The sequence below is a fragment of the Cygnus atratus genome, chromosome 7, assembly GCF_013377495.2.
Source record: "Cygnus atratus isolate AKBS03 ecotype Queensland, Australia chromosome 7, CAtr_DNAZoo_HiC_assembly, whole genome shotgun sequence".
Taxonomy (NCBI): domain Eukaryota; kingdom Metazoa; phylum Chordata; class Aves; order Anseriformes; family Anatidae; genus Cygnus; species Cygnus atratus.
In genome coordinates this window covers 7,816,364-7,830,483 of record NC_066368.1, presented here as the reverse complement: position 1 = coordinate 7,830,483, position 14,120 = coordinate 7,816,364, and the positions used below count along the sequence as shown (strand labels likewise).

Sequence of the window (14,120 nt, the reverse complement as noted above, 5' to 3'; positions counted from 1 at the left end):
CCCTGCAAGTTTTCGTCTCCCTTTCACTATTTAGGAGACTAAAATTAAGCAAATAGCTTATGAGGGAAATAACTATGGGTTTATGATAAAACTGTAATTCTCGTAACTTTTCATATAAGGCTATAGCAGCTGTTATCCATGCAATCCTTAAAAGAAATCTGACAAGCAAATTTATCAATTTATAAAAGCATTTCAAGTAGTGCAGACACCTTGCTGTCTTCAATCATGTCTCATTTCATGATGGCGCGTGTGGAGAAAAGACTTGTTTGCCTGGGTCCTAATGGATAACATGAAGTACATTCCCATGGCAATACAAAATGAACAACAATAAAAATGATAATTTACTTTGCCGTCAGGCGCAGATCCTGTAGGTGTGAAGGAAAGCAAGTAAAGCTGCAGGGGCTGGGTTTTGATTCGGTATTGTATTTAGACGTTCTGCAGTTGAGAACTAATTGTGCTTAATCTGCTCAATAAAATTATCTTCGCTGCTATTAGTATCCCAGACTTGTGCTATTATATAATCCTAACCTATTTTTTAAACAGACATTTTAATCTGCTGCTTAAGCGTTCATTAATGCAAAGTCACTGCTGTGCAGAATAGATTCCACTCTATTTGCAAGTGGCAAGCCTGGGGAAGTCTGGGTATTTGGACATAATTCCTTGAAACTACCACCAAAAGATATCATCTTTCTTGATTTTCTTTATGACCATATTCCATCTGGAAAAGAAGATGACTCCAAGAAATGTGATGTCATTTGTAAATATGATATAGCATTACTCAAATAATTATATGTGATGTATGTGTTCACACATAACAGCTTTTGGACATGATCTTACTTTCTTGTTTTATTTCTGAATCTGAGTAAATAATCTTCATGCCAACTAACCTAAATGCATGAATTATTTTCCATTTTAAGAATCCTGAGATGCTCAATTATCCGGTACAACTGTCAGCCATCGACTGTACTTAATTGTCTGTGCGTTCCAAGTCCATTGCATGTTTATTTATATCACTTGCACAACACAGTAGATGTTTTATGAGACTAGAATAAGATGGGATATGTCACAGTCTAATGCTTTGTGATATGACAGGAATCGTACCTGGTTTTTTTTAATCCTAGTTTTTCAAGGAAACATAGGTAAGTTAAGTATCAGTCTCATCTCCACACCCCTGAAGCTCTCAGCAACCTTTTAACCCACAGGACATACTTGGCCACGTTTGACAGAGAACAGGAAATTCTTACAAATCTGATGAAAAACTGCAGGTTTGGGTGGGGGAGATGGACCCAAGTGGACCTGCCTGCTGAGGAAAAAGCCGGTATCTCTCTGGCTCTGAGAAGAAGAAGGTGCCAACCCACATGTGCTTACAGTCCTTCAGCACGTGCCTAACATCCAGCCAGCTGCAACATGTGCTGCCCCACAGAGACCAGCAACGTGGGGCAGAATTAAGGACAAGTGATGAGGGAGTAGCTGTGGAGAGAGCATGGCACAGAGACAGAAAATAGGAGCTCTGTCTGTGTAGAGAACAGGGGGCAGAGAGGAGATTGAGGACTCGAATTTATAGGAAACGGGGCTTTATTAGCTCCATTACTCAGGAACAATTTCTTTTATTAGACCACATTTCAAACTCTTTATATGGAGGGTGAGAACAGTTTGGAGAACGCTGGAAAAAAGCAGAGTTATAGGGCAGCTCTCAAGGAGGAGAGGAGGCGACGCATCAGCGGAGGCACGGGACAGTGGAGGACAGGCAGGCACCGGAGCACGGAGAAGGGGAGAGCGGGGTAGGGGCAGAGAAGGGCCACAAGGAGAAGCCATCAGGCAGGAGAGCGTGGAGGAGCCTGTCATAAAAAAAAGGGAAAGGAAGGAATCGGTTTTGCTGAACTGAGTTTTAATACTGAATTTAGGGTGTGGAATTTAAAAGGAGGAAAGTGGAAGCTTTTAACACTTTTGAACCTCATCAGCTGCATGACAAAACTTTAATGGGAACATGTATTTTATGGACACCAGACAGTGATAAAATCATATAACTAGTGAATGCAGAAATTCATCTTTATTTATGGGTTCCTACTCAAATTGTTTGAGATCTTCAACTCTCTTTACAACCCATCATTTCTGTGAATTTCTATGCAGGAAGAGCTATCTCTATGCCATTACACTGTGTCATGCATCTCTCATGTTAAATTTTCAGCTGAGTGCAGATTGCACAGGACAATAGCCTGACACAAAAATTGTCGTCAAAGCATCACAGTAACTAAAGAACTATCCAGAAAATAACTTAATTGTGTTAATGCCCTAACTACATCGATAGCACTGTTGCATTAGTTTCACCCAACGAAAATGCAATCACGTCAAAATAAAACCAAAACACTAATATAAAATAATTACAGAATTAGTTTCATCAACAAAAATCATCATCACACTTCTAAAATCAAAGCTGTAAACACATTCCTTTCCAAGGTTAAAATAATACAATGTACAGCTTAAAATAAGAAATGTATGATGCTTATCACAAATAAATTCTGCCTTGCGACTCAGAAATTCTCATTTCTTTTCATCACATACAGGCATTTTACTCTCAGCGTTTTTAACATACTGTCAACTCCTGACAGATACCACTGGCTTTTCCATTGCTGCCAAAGTTATCCTTGAGAATCAAACACAAATAGGGCTATAAAAGTAAAGTTCTAAAATATTTTAAAATGTTAAGAGCCAGACTGCAAATCACCTGCCAGGAGCTGCACCTTGCTGTGCCATCAAGAGACGGCGAGCTGCAGGATGCTGCTCTTTTTGGCACTGTTCTCTGCATTTCACGAGGGGATGCAGCTTACCGACAAGCCCCCTGAGGAAGACTGCCATAGACAGATGCCTCACCGTCCCTGCTGCACCAGTCCTCCTGGTACCTGCACCACAGCAGCATCCCTATGCTGCCACAGACCTACATCAGAGGAAACATGGGTTTTTTCTCTTGCTCTCACCATGTCATGCCTTCAACTGTGAATGAGACTGCTGCGTCCAACTGCTTATCCCTGCAACACACCAATTTGCGGATACCTGACAAAAATGTAAACTTCGTGGTGAGTTGTTCTGTCCCCCCGAAGCCCACGACTGCTCCTGTTAGCCAGCTCCTTGAAATGGATGCCTCTCTTCCCCATGGGTGACCAGACCCTGCTTCCCTCCTCAGCGATAAGCACCCCATCTCTCCAAGTTATCCCAGCGATATTGGTGGGATATCGGCAGATACCTGTCCACCTTTGCTCCTACTTCCTAAGAAGTGTGTAAGTGTGGTACTTACACAAACCATAAGGCTGGCCTATGATTAGAAACAGAAGGATATACAATTTGCTGCTCAAAAGCACATACACGTTTGTTCATTTGATACCTGGTTTACCACGCTGTGAGGCTTTCCTGCAAACATACAGACTAAAGGGATGGCAATTCTGCTCTCCAAAGAGGCTACTTGAGACAAAGCTGTGCTTTGCTGTACATACTGTATGCTAAAAGCAGAATCCAGACCATGCTTATTCAACCAGCTATCTCCCATCACTTTCCTTTGAGGCTTCAGGAGAACACTGCTCTCCTTGGAGTTTCCTTCAAGTCTCCTACATATTCTCTCTTGCTCCTAGCATTCAAGGAGATGTTGAATATTCATGCAGAAATACTCTGTGTTGTATCACCAGATGCTTCCTCCTTCCATGGAATGGATTTCATCCCATTCCCGTGTTGAAATGGGTTGACAAGCCCTGCCCAGACTACTGGGAAAAGCAGAAACTCTGCATTTGCTCAGAACGGTGTCATGCTAAAGAGGATAGAAATTTTCTTCTAACAAATCTTCAAAGATATTAGAAAAAAGGTTCCAATTATCTCACCAAGGCAAGAAATACGGACTAACTGTGAATATATATATTCTTAGTTGGTGTTTCCAGGCTTGTTCATGTTCCTGCTGAAGTTAAAGTGTGTATGCACTGCCTTTATAAGATAGTCAATCAGTTACTTCAGCAAGGTACTTAATTCCCCTCTCATAATCAGATCTAGCTTCAAGAAATGCAGAAAACAGGAAATTCAAAGAGCTCCTGCAAGCCAACAGTCACCAAAGTGACACACTTTTGTGTGAAGTCCAATCTGATTATGGAAATGGCAGAAGTGGAAATCAGCAACTAGTATCTATTCAGCCTTGATAACTTGTTATCTGACTGGAAGCCTGCCTAGTTGTCTCTGCAAAGAAAATTTGCAGACAGAAATGTCAAAGAACACAAACATTGTACATGCTCCTATTAGATTTATTTTTGTCAAACTATTTTCATTTTGTTAAATGCAGCTAAAATAGATGCCCGGGTTTGTTTGTTTTTTTCTTGAAACATGCCAAGGGGCACAAATTCTCACTGGAGCGTTACTCCAGATTTACAATTGTAACAATAATATTAAATCTTGGTCCAAAAACTATTATTCTGATTAATACACAGTATCTGAGAAAGGAGAATATAGCTATGCAGAGAGTCTAGTGTAGGCAAAATTAACAGTACATTTTTACTTTTCTGTTTCAAAAGCCTCAACCGCACGTCAGAAAACCAGAACTAAGCCAAAAAATTACAACAGGAAACAGAATACATTGTAATCAAATAAAAAGATTTTGATGTGTTATGCTTACTTCAGTGGGAACAGAATCAGATTGCAAGACTCCTATTAACTTAATAGGATCTGGTTTATTGTTTATGAAATTGGGTGAATGAGCAAGGTAAGTAACATGAAATATCTTTTTTTTCTGAAATTAAAAAATGCAACAATATAAAAGAGAAGAGCTAATAAGAGTATTGCGAACAGTCAAGAGAAATCAACATATTTAATAGTTTGCAAATTAAATTGCCTTTGTGGAAACGTGGCACTGCAAATACTCTTACAACGTCTAAAGAACAAGTTAAATTAGAAAAATACATAGTATTTGAAATACGCATAGATTTAGGAACAGACTCGGGATTAGAAGCCTCAGGCTGCAGGAATTGGGGATGTCATACAGTATTTATTCATTGCGGAAGCCACTAATTCACATGCCACAGACTCCAAAAGGAAAAAGCTTTTCACTAGGACAGAGACTGTAACCTAAATAATAATAATAATAATAGATCTATATGTGGATTCTATAAAAGAAAAGTAATTTACTAATTAGTAGCAGGTTACTTTTACTTAGTAGAGCACAGCTCTTACGTTAGGACAAGAATTGTGAAAATGGATGGGGAAACATAGTCAACTCTCGATTAAAAGAATTTCAGGATTAGGAAAGCCTGGACAATATTAACACACTATGACACAGTGTTTTCTCATTGTGTACCCTGCGCTTTACAGAAGTAGCAGAAAGAGAAAGGATGGGCACAAAGAATCCTGAAGAGCTTTAAGCACATGGACAAGGAAGCTCTGTTTCTCTGGATCCTGCAAATCCATTTTGAAATACCCTAGTCTTCCTCCCCTGCCTTTGCTCAGAGCAACTTTTCCAAAGGAAACGCTTGCAGCCCACCCTCTGTGATGCCTGCACCCCAGCCTGGGAAGGATAAAGCAATGGGGAGGACCTGAAGAAGTGTTTTGCATACTGAAGTTCATTCTTTCCCAGCACCTGCTTTCTCACTGGTGAACTCCGATCATACAGGATGCCTACAAGACTTCCAATAGCTCAGAAGAAGGAGGAAAACTACCAACCCACTCCTTTCTTCTCAACCACAGAGAGATCCTACAGGGAGACCCATCTCCATCTCCACAAAATCCTTAAATATCCCACAGAAAGAGCGTACATGAAACTGTCTAATTTAAACACCACCAGCACACACATCCTTCTGAAAATTCCATCACTGCTGACTTTTTTATGGTCTCAAATTTTAAATGCAATAAAAGGCCACCTTACTGACAATTATTGTTTGCATTCATACTTCTAGCTTACTCAGTACGGCAGTCAAACCTAACACCTTCATCTGCTATGCTCCTCACATTGCTCCAATGAGGAATTACACACGCCAGTAAGACGCCCTATGTGCTGTGCTGTCTACTGAACTCTCCTTTTAATTAACAAATTTACCATAGTAAGTATAAAGTATACCCTTTTTTTAAATTTAAGCTCCCAAACACTATCTGCAAGAAGAGATTCCCAAAGTCTTTGAAGAGCAAACAGCCTCTTATGAGAAAAACAGAATCGGCAAAATCTCCTTTTTGAAATAGTCATAGGAGCCACTTTCTCTCTCATTTGTTGCTGACACAACACACACTTTGCAAAAACAATTTACTACACTAAGCATGTAACCAACCACAGATTACCAGCAAAACTTCCATGTCTAAGAAACTCAGATTGTTGTTGCACGTTATTTAAGATCGTTTTTAATATAGCAAATGTAAAATAAAGAAGAAATGATACACAAAGCTGAAAAATTGGATAATAAACCTGTGATTAACTAGGTAACTTAAAAATGAATCCATAGGCATACGTCATCCTAAATATGTTGATCTAAATATTCAGTTCTTTTTAACATTATGTATTTGGTTCACACCACTTCACAGCCATGGCTTAAGGCTTTTTATTTGGCTTTAGTGACTCTCAGTTTTGTGTTGAAATAAATGAGACATTTCCGAAACATTTGTTTTGTAAGTATTTCTACAGATAACATGAAGCTAGAGTTTTAATGCAAGGTATTTCCTTACTATATGCCACAGAGACGACCACTACACTGTATCAGTTGATATCAAAACAGTAAGATATCTTTCAGTCATGATGGTCAAATAAAATACAAATTCAAGAGGCAAACTGTTCCCCAAGTAGTAAAAAGCTGTAGTTAGCTTTAACAAGTGACAAACTAATTCAAGCGTCTATGCTTCCTTTGGTGTGAAACTCAACTCTTAAAAATGAATCAACAGATTTTGCATTTACTGTAGTTGTGATGTAAGTCAATAGCCTTAAAATGTTTTCACCACTCAGAAGCCGTTAAGGTTTAAGCAAAAATGGTTGTTTAAGCTTTACATCACAGTAAGTAACCCAAATCTGCTACTCTCTGAAACACACACACAGGTCTTCAGTAATTCCAAGGGCTGCCTACTAGCATGGAATTCATAGCCTTGAAGCAGAAGCACCACATCAGACATAGCATTTCTAAAGAAAAATCAGACATATATACAGCAAACCAAAAAATAAGACCGCTCTGTACTGGGAAGAGTCACAGTCCTGGATTTGGCAATGTGAGATGTCAGGACTAACTTCTTAGGAGGAGCTGAATTCTAAACTTAAAGCGTAGACAGAAAGGAAGAAAGGTCAAGCTCCTGAATACACAGGACACATTTTCACAAGTAAATCAAACACTGAAATCACATTCCTATTTTAGTCATCTTTTTTACATTACACTTGCCCTGCAAATATAGTAGAGTCAAATACAAAATTCATGCTTGTTATAGTATCTAGATATATGATACCCTGTGCTTAACAACTAGCACTATGATAAATAATTTTGTGGGTTTAGATTTTTATTTTCTATGTTTTGGACATTACTTTAAATTTCATATGGAACACTTACCTTGTCTGTATAGTTCTAGATTAATTAAACCACTAGTGCCAGTGCAACGCAGGCCAATTAAAAACATAACACAAAGCTTCATTTTAATAGTGAGACCACATCATTTGTTCATATTATGTTAATGGGAAATGGAGAGAAACTACAAATTAGTATCAGGTTTAGCAATATATTCATGAATTTTGTTTTAAGTCAACATATTGATGCTTGAACAAATAAGAATGTGGTGTTCTGTTTAAGTAAAGGATGCAATTTTGAACATCTTGCAGCACAGAATTAGGCCAACTTTAACCTCTTTTTAGAACTGTCCTCCATTTCTTAGACTTAGGTATGCTTCAAAAGACTTACATAAAATGCAAAATAGTCCTGTTAGCCAAACGTCTCCCCCTGTCCCATGTACCACAGGAAGACAATTACTGTGATTTTCTACACTGTTTCAAAAAAGTAATAATAATAATAAAAAGAAAAAAACAGCAGAAGCAGTAGGCTTGATATATACCAAGTCATACAGTACCATAAAGTAACCTAAATGACAGGCATGGGTTAACAGCTGCTTTTAATTGCACCCAGGTAACTTTCATGAGTGCACACTGCAGCAACATCTGTAAGGATAAATTATTATATTAGCAGATCAGCAGTTATGACACTACTGCCAACACTGCTTGTACACTTTTTCTAGTTTTGTCTGTTTTTTTTTTTTAAAAATCAAGCCATAAAAATCTTAGAAAGTTCTGCTGTTTGAGGTATGGGCAGTGCCCTGAAAAACTTGAAGACTTGGCTGCTTTAACGAATGTTACATGCAGTAGTAACCATGATGATAAGTAAAGTAACTTTTGCTAATATTTCTCTTTAAGATTGCAATACTTCCAAATACTGATGTTTTTCCTCTTTATTAAAAGATCTGTTTGCTGTTCCATGTGAATCTACGCCTCCAATCCTTATAAGACTGAAACTTCCATCAAAGCGAACAGGAATTTGTAGTGCACCACTAATAGTGAATGTGTCCTAACTAGTCCACCAGCATTCCAAGTGGCAGTGGCACTTCCACTTTGGCAAATACATCATGTTCTATCATCACACTAAACAGGTAGAAAAACTTATTGCATTTCTAAGATAATTTGTAAGTAAATGTGCAATCTGAAGTATAATGGGAAGTCAGAGTGTACATAGGGTATTTCCACAGAGAAACACTGCAAAGGTAGGTTAGAATTTGACCCTTGGCAGGCTGACCATAAACTTTAAAAAAACAGCCTGGAACTTCTCTACATTGATTTTGTATTCAGTTGTTTGTTGTTTTTAAGCAATAAACAAATAAATTAAGATTCTTCAGAAATTAATCTTTGCTCTCTATTTCTGCAATAGACTTGCTCACCAAACTCAGATTATCCTTTCAAAGGATGTATGTGATTTGTATCTGAAGCCACATTTTGAAAAGTGACCAAAGGTCTGATTTTCAAAGGCATTAAGATACCTAAAGATGCATTAAGCACTTAGAATTTTTAAAATTGTCTGGGCATCTAACGCCTATTTAAATCACTTAGCCCTTCTGAAAATCCCAATGGGCAGTTATCTACATTTTATGTGTCTATATGCCTTTGAAAATCTGTACCATTAAATGCTTAACAACCTACATCCCCCTGGCTTTTAATGAGACTTATGGTCCTAACAAGTGTAAGTACTGCTCAAAACTGGTCAAGCTACTCTCTTGGCTTTTTTTTTTTCCTCCCTTCTTTTGAAGAGAAATCTACTAATGCTTATCTGTAGCACGTCAGTTAACTACAGCTTTAACACAATCAGACACACATTATGCTCTGCACATTGTTTTGTTTTATGAAACTAAACAAACAGAAGTCCTGAGTATATACTGCATCCTCATAAGACTTCCTGAAACTATGAAAAAGAATATGAATTCCGACCTGTAAACCCTGTCAATGCCAAAAATTCATTGTTTCAGTATGACCCAAAATGAATGCAACTTAATCTGATAAAAACAAATAGTGTAATTTAATTATTGAGCGACATATTCTAATTACTACAAATAAGTTCTGAAAGACAGGCACAAAATAACAGCAAAAATTAAGAGAAAAACTGGAAAAAGAAAAAAGTTATAAATTGGCTCCTTAAACAGACAGTAGTTCCAGAAAATATGACAAGCCTTAATTTTGAAATTAATAATTAAAAAACCTGTGTGAAACTATGAAGCATTCCCTTACAGAAACATTTGAAAGATTATCTTCTGTTCTTCTTGAATGTCAGTGGGAGGTAACTTGCACTGACCACATTCCCAAAAAGGAAATTAGGAACATGGGGAATCAGATTGCCACCTACAGGAAAATTTAGCATTTATTGTTGAGAATGACTCAAGAAGAATACAAATTGCCATCCTGCCAAGAACTCCTTCAGTTTTACTTATTATTTAAAAAACAATTAGTATTTTGCTCTGTGCAACTATATCATGAACTTCTAAATCCAAAAAGTCATTAACATTCCACTTAAGAGGGTTGTGCTCCACGAGCTACTAAAGTTCCATAATTCAACTATAAAGCAGCAGATTAAAAGCATGTTTCAGCTAAAGAATTTTAAGTCTGCTTACCTGATACAATTGGTGCTAGCCTGAATATGTCTGATAGCCTGCTGTTAACTGGTTCATAGGGGGAATCTTCAAGCAAGTCATTTCCTAAAGGCAAAAAATATTTTTAATTTTTTTATACAAGAATTCAGGCTAAGATTTTGTGTTTACTTTTACTTCAAATAAAGTTACTCTATAACTGGGAAAGGTACTCAGCTTTAATCCGCTTGTGTGGCTATTTCTCTGTAAACACCTGAAAGAAGCAAGTTGTTTATCCCTGTCACTGGTTCTTTTCTCTCTCTCCTTCCTCCATGGATAAGGTCATAATTTGCAGTAACAGTCTGACATCACCCAGACTGTCCCATCTCAGCATAGGAAACAGGACAGAAGCTATAGCAGGGATGTTTTCTCTTCACCCACATTAGCAGTAGAGCTCTTATTTAGAGGAACAGCCCAGGTGACAGCCAAAAAACTAACATTTTTGGAATAAAACATTCCTAACAAGATGCTGTTGGAAGGGAAACTTAGTTACAATGCAGAAAATGCCCAAGAGTAGTGCAATTTATTATGAAAGTTAGAACACAAATAGATATTGACTCATTAAAATGTTCCAGTTGATGCCTGGATAAATGAACAGAAAGGGATGACTTCCACGGAAGAATGCAGAAGTAGCTACAGAAAAAAAAGTTTAATGGGGACCACATGGAAATGAAAGACTGCATCTTCAACTCCAGGGCCAGGTAAAAGCAGGGCCAAAAAAAATGACAGATCTCTCCCAAGGACCTGACTGTTCTCAACAGACTATGGAAAGTTTGCCAATGGCATCAACGAGAACAGAAGTTGCAAGTCAATCGCTGTCATATCCCTTTTAAGTGGCACTTCTACCTGTCTAGGAAGCACAGATCTTTTTTCTGCCTCTGCTTGCCCAGGGAATATTGCTAGTGAATAATGGAAAGAAAAACTTTTCCTTAAAACAATGCTCCTCTTCATATTACATTTAACTGTCAGCAAAGAGCTAAGAAATCAGTTTCAGTGTCCTGTGATCTTGTTAGGTGAGTCCTAATTAAGGACTTGAATTATTAGGAAAATGTCTCCAAATGACTGTTTTTGTAGCTTTTGCACTTGCTAATGCCCTTATCGTTTGACTCTGGTTTAGAAAGGTCAGCTGGGTCCCCTGGAGGAAACCCTCATTGTGGATTTCCCAACAACAGGAGACGGAGCAGCAGCTGTTCTTGAGTCGGATGAAAGGTCCTCAGTTTGCAGCTGAAGAGCACAATATGAATTACAAGGTCAGAACCTCAGTTTAGTCTCAGTGGCAGCAGCTAGCTGACGTGAGGGGCTGCGAAATCACACTGCATTAGGGGGAGTGTAATGTTTCTGTGTTTTGCAACGTACCCTGTAAGCTCTGGTACATGCTCCAGTAAATGCGCAGGCAGTTTTTCTCCTTCTTCATGCCCCTCTTACAGCGGCAGTTGTACAGAGATTTCTGCTTGAGAGCCTCCATGGCGTTTTTGCATTCGTCCTTTGCCTCCAGGCCTGTCGCCCGGCTGAAGTTGCTCTCTTTGCCAGCTACACACTGCCTCAGTGTCCTGTATTTAGTACTACAGCTCTGCTCCTTGAGACATTGATCGCTGGCTTTCACACAGTCCAGGCGGTCCCCTCCAGGCAGCCCGCTCACTTCTGCGGACAGAAGTACATCTAGAAAGAGGAGACACAAACCAACAAACTCTCTTTGAGGGATGTGGCCGATCTAACCAGGGCTCCCGGGCAGGCATCCGGGAAGCACAAGGCACCTCCTCGCCGCAGGCGGCACCTTGCAAACCTCAGGGTGGTTTCAGAAACCACCTGGGGCTTTCACAGTCTTAGGCAGATCCATTTTAGTGGGAACACAGGGGAAGTGGAGGTTTTGACCCTGCTGGTTGGTTTACAAGAGAACGCAAAAAGGAATGAAAACCCACAGGGGTTAACGTGCCTGACAGCACAAGCGTTCGTTATTCCTTGGATCCACTTTGGCGAAACAAATAACCTTCCCGCTCCCATGCTTAACTGAGGGGTTAAACACTCAGGCTCACTTTCCACAACAGCTTTGCTGTAATTTCAATTACATCCACGAACAACCCGCTCAGAGAGATAAGTATCCTCGCTGATTGATATTAGCCTCCTTTTTTTTTGCGTCAGTCACTTTTTAAAGGCTGTACACAGTTCTGCTTATTCTACACTTATCTTAAAAGTAGGATTTATGATCCCCCCCCTCCATTTCTCTCCACGTATGATGCTTCTGCGGGAGAACAAAGCAAATTACATTAACTCTCTCCTCTCCGTTGTGCCCCCGTCACACTCCCTCAGACACAGGGACGGAAAGGCAAACACCTCCTGTGGAAAGGGAACCAGCCGGGGCTGCAAACCACTCGCAGTCAGGCAGGTTGCCAGCTCCAGGTGAAGATGTAATCCTTCAGCCGGCTCGGGTCACCCTCCTCACCCCCTAAGCAGCCTTATCTTATTAAGATAAAAAGTTTTCCCGTAACTTGCGAGAGCCCAATTTAACAGGAGGCTACGCAGGCAAGTACCTAAGTGTATAACCTCCCGAAGCTCGAAACGTAGACTGGGCTAAGTGGTGTGCGGCAGAGCCATAAAAAACTACTGGAAACTTCACTGTTCTGCCTAAGCAATAAGCTGGCAACCATCAGGCATCCGATCCCATAAACCCTATGCCTTGCTTTATGAAGCGATGTACAGAGAAATCAGACCCCGGCAACTTACCCACTAAGGGCAAAGCGAAGTACAAGAGAGCGAGAAACATCTTGCCGTCTTCGGATGGTTTCCCCAAACGAGCTGCTGTGCAACAACAAAAAGGATCAGCGTGTAGACATTCCAAAACCTCCGAGGTCCAAAGACTCCAAGTTCACATCCATTGAAATCGAGGGAGGTTAAAAAAAATAACAATAAAAAATAGAAAACCACCTCTCTCCTCTTCACCGCTCCCACCCCCGGCGGCGGGAGCAACGACGCAAAGGCTGAGCGGCTGAGCTTTTTGCCTTTTTTTTTTTTTGTTTTGTTTTTTTTCCCCCCTTAGGTTTCAGGTCTGAGCAACCTGAAAACACCAGGGCTGACTTAGCGGGAGCGCCGAGAAGTGCACGCCCGGCTGTGGCTGTGTGCGAGTGAGCAGCGGCAGCGGGGCACCGGCGCCGGGCGCCTCCTCGGGTGGGCAGCGCCTCTTCCCGGGGAGGGACCAGGCGTGCACGGGGCGGGGGGGAGAACGAGACCCGGGGCGAGCCGCTGACAGCCCCAACGAAGGCTCCCCAGGGTGCTCGTCCCCTCCCCAAACCCGCAACTTTATTTATTCGCCTGCCGGCGGTGCCACCCCTCGCCCCCGCCGCCGGGGCTGGGGCTTTGGCAGGGGCAGGTGCGGCGCCGCCGCCGAGAAACTTTGGCGGGGGAAGCCGTGACGGGCGGGCAGGGGGCGACCCGGGCGGGTTTCTGAGGGGAAGCCGCCGCGGAGCCGAGCGAGTTAGGGGCACGGCAGCGGGTGCCGTGCCCGCACCTCAGGAGGTAGACCCGGCTTCCCTCCTGCCCACGCCTCCACAGGGGCCCGGCGGCGGCGGCCTCCCCCTGCCGGCCCCGAGGTGGCCGCCGCTCCTTGTCCCCTCAGCCCGGCCCCGGGGCACCCCGCGGGGGACATCAGCCCTCAGCCGGCTCCCGGAGGGGGCAGCGCCCCCTCACGTCTCCCGTTCGCGGCAAGTGGCCCAAACGGCGAGGCTGTGCCTGTGGTGGCTTCCCCACAGCTGCTACCGTGTAGGGCTGCCCCGAAACCCAGCAGAAGGCAGTTAGCCGAAAATAGCGCCGGTTTCCAGACCTCCTCGTTTTCAGACGCGGAAAATTCGATTCAGGTGTTCTTAGGTTTTGGCTGCAGCCAAATGTTTTCTCTTTGAAAAGGATCAGTATGCGCTGTACTTGGCAATTTTGCGAACAAGCTGTTTGGCCCGTTTGACTTGGGGAATGCGCTTCTCCTCGCAACA

The 14,120-nt window shown here is 41.5% G+C and overlaps 1 protein-coding gene across 1 annotated transcript in view; it reads right to left on the bottom strand.

Annotated features, from left to right (window-relative positions):
• The window catches only part of GFRA1 (GDNF family receptor alpha 1), a 142,511-nt gene extending 129,059 nt beyond the window's left edge, over positions 1-13,452 (bottom strand). The window contains exons 1-3 of the mRNA XM_035547697.2: positions 12,865-13,452; positions 11,500-11,802; positions 10,129-10,212 (exon numbers count right to left, since the gene is read on the bottom strand). Of these exons, the coding sequence (XP_035403590.1) occupies positions 10,129-10,212; positions 11,500-11,802; positions 12,865-12,904 (427 nt within the window). The 5' untranslated portion in view covers positions 12,905-13,452. The remainder of the gene's footprint in view (positions 1-10,128; positions 10,213-11,499; positions 11,803-12,864) is intronic.
• Positions 13,453-14,120: the final 668 nt, after the last annotated feature.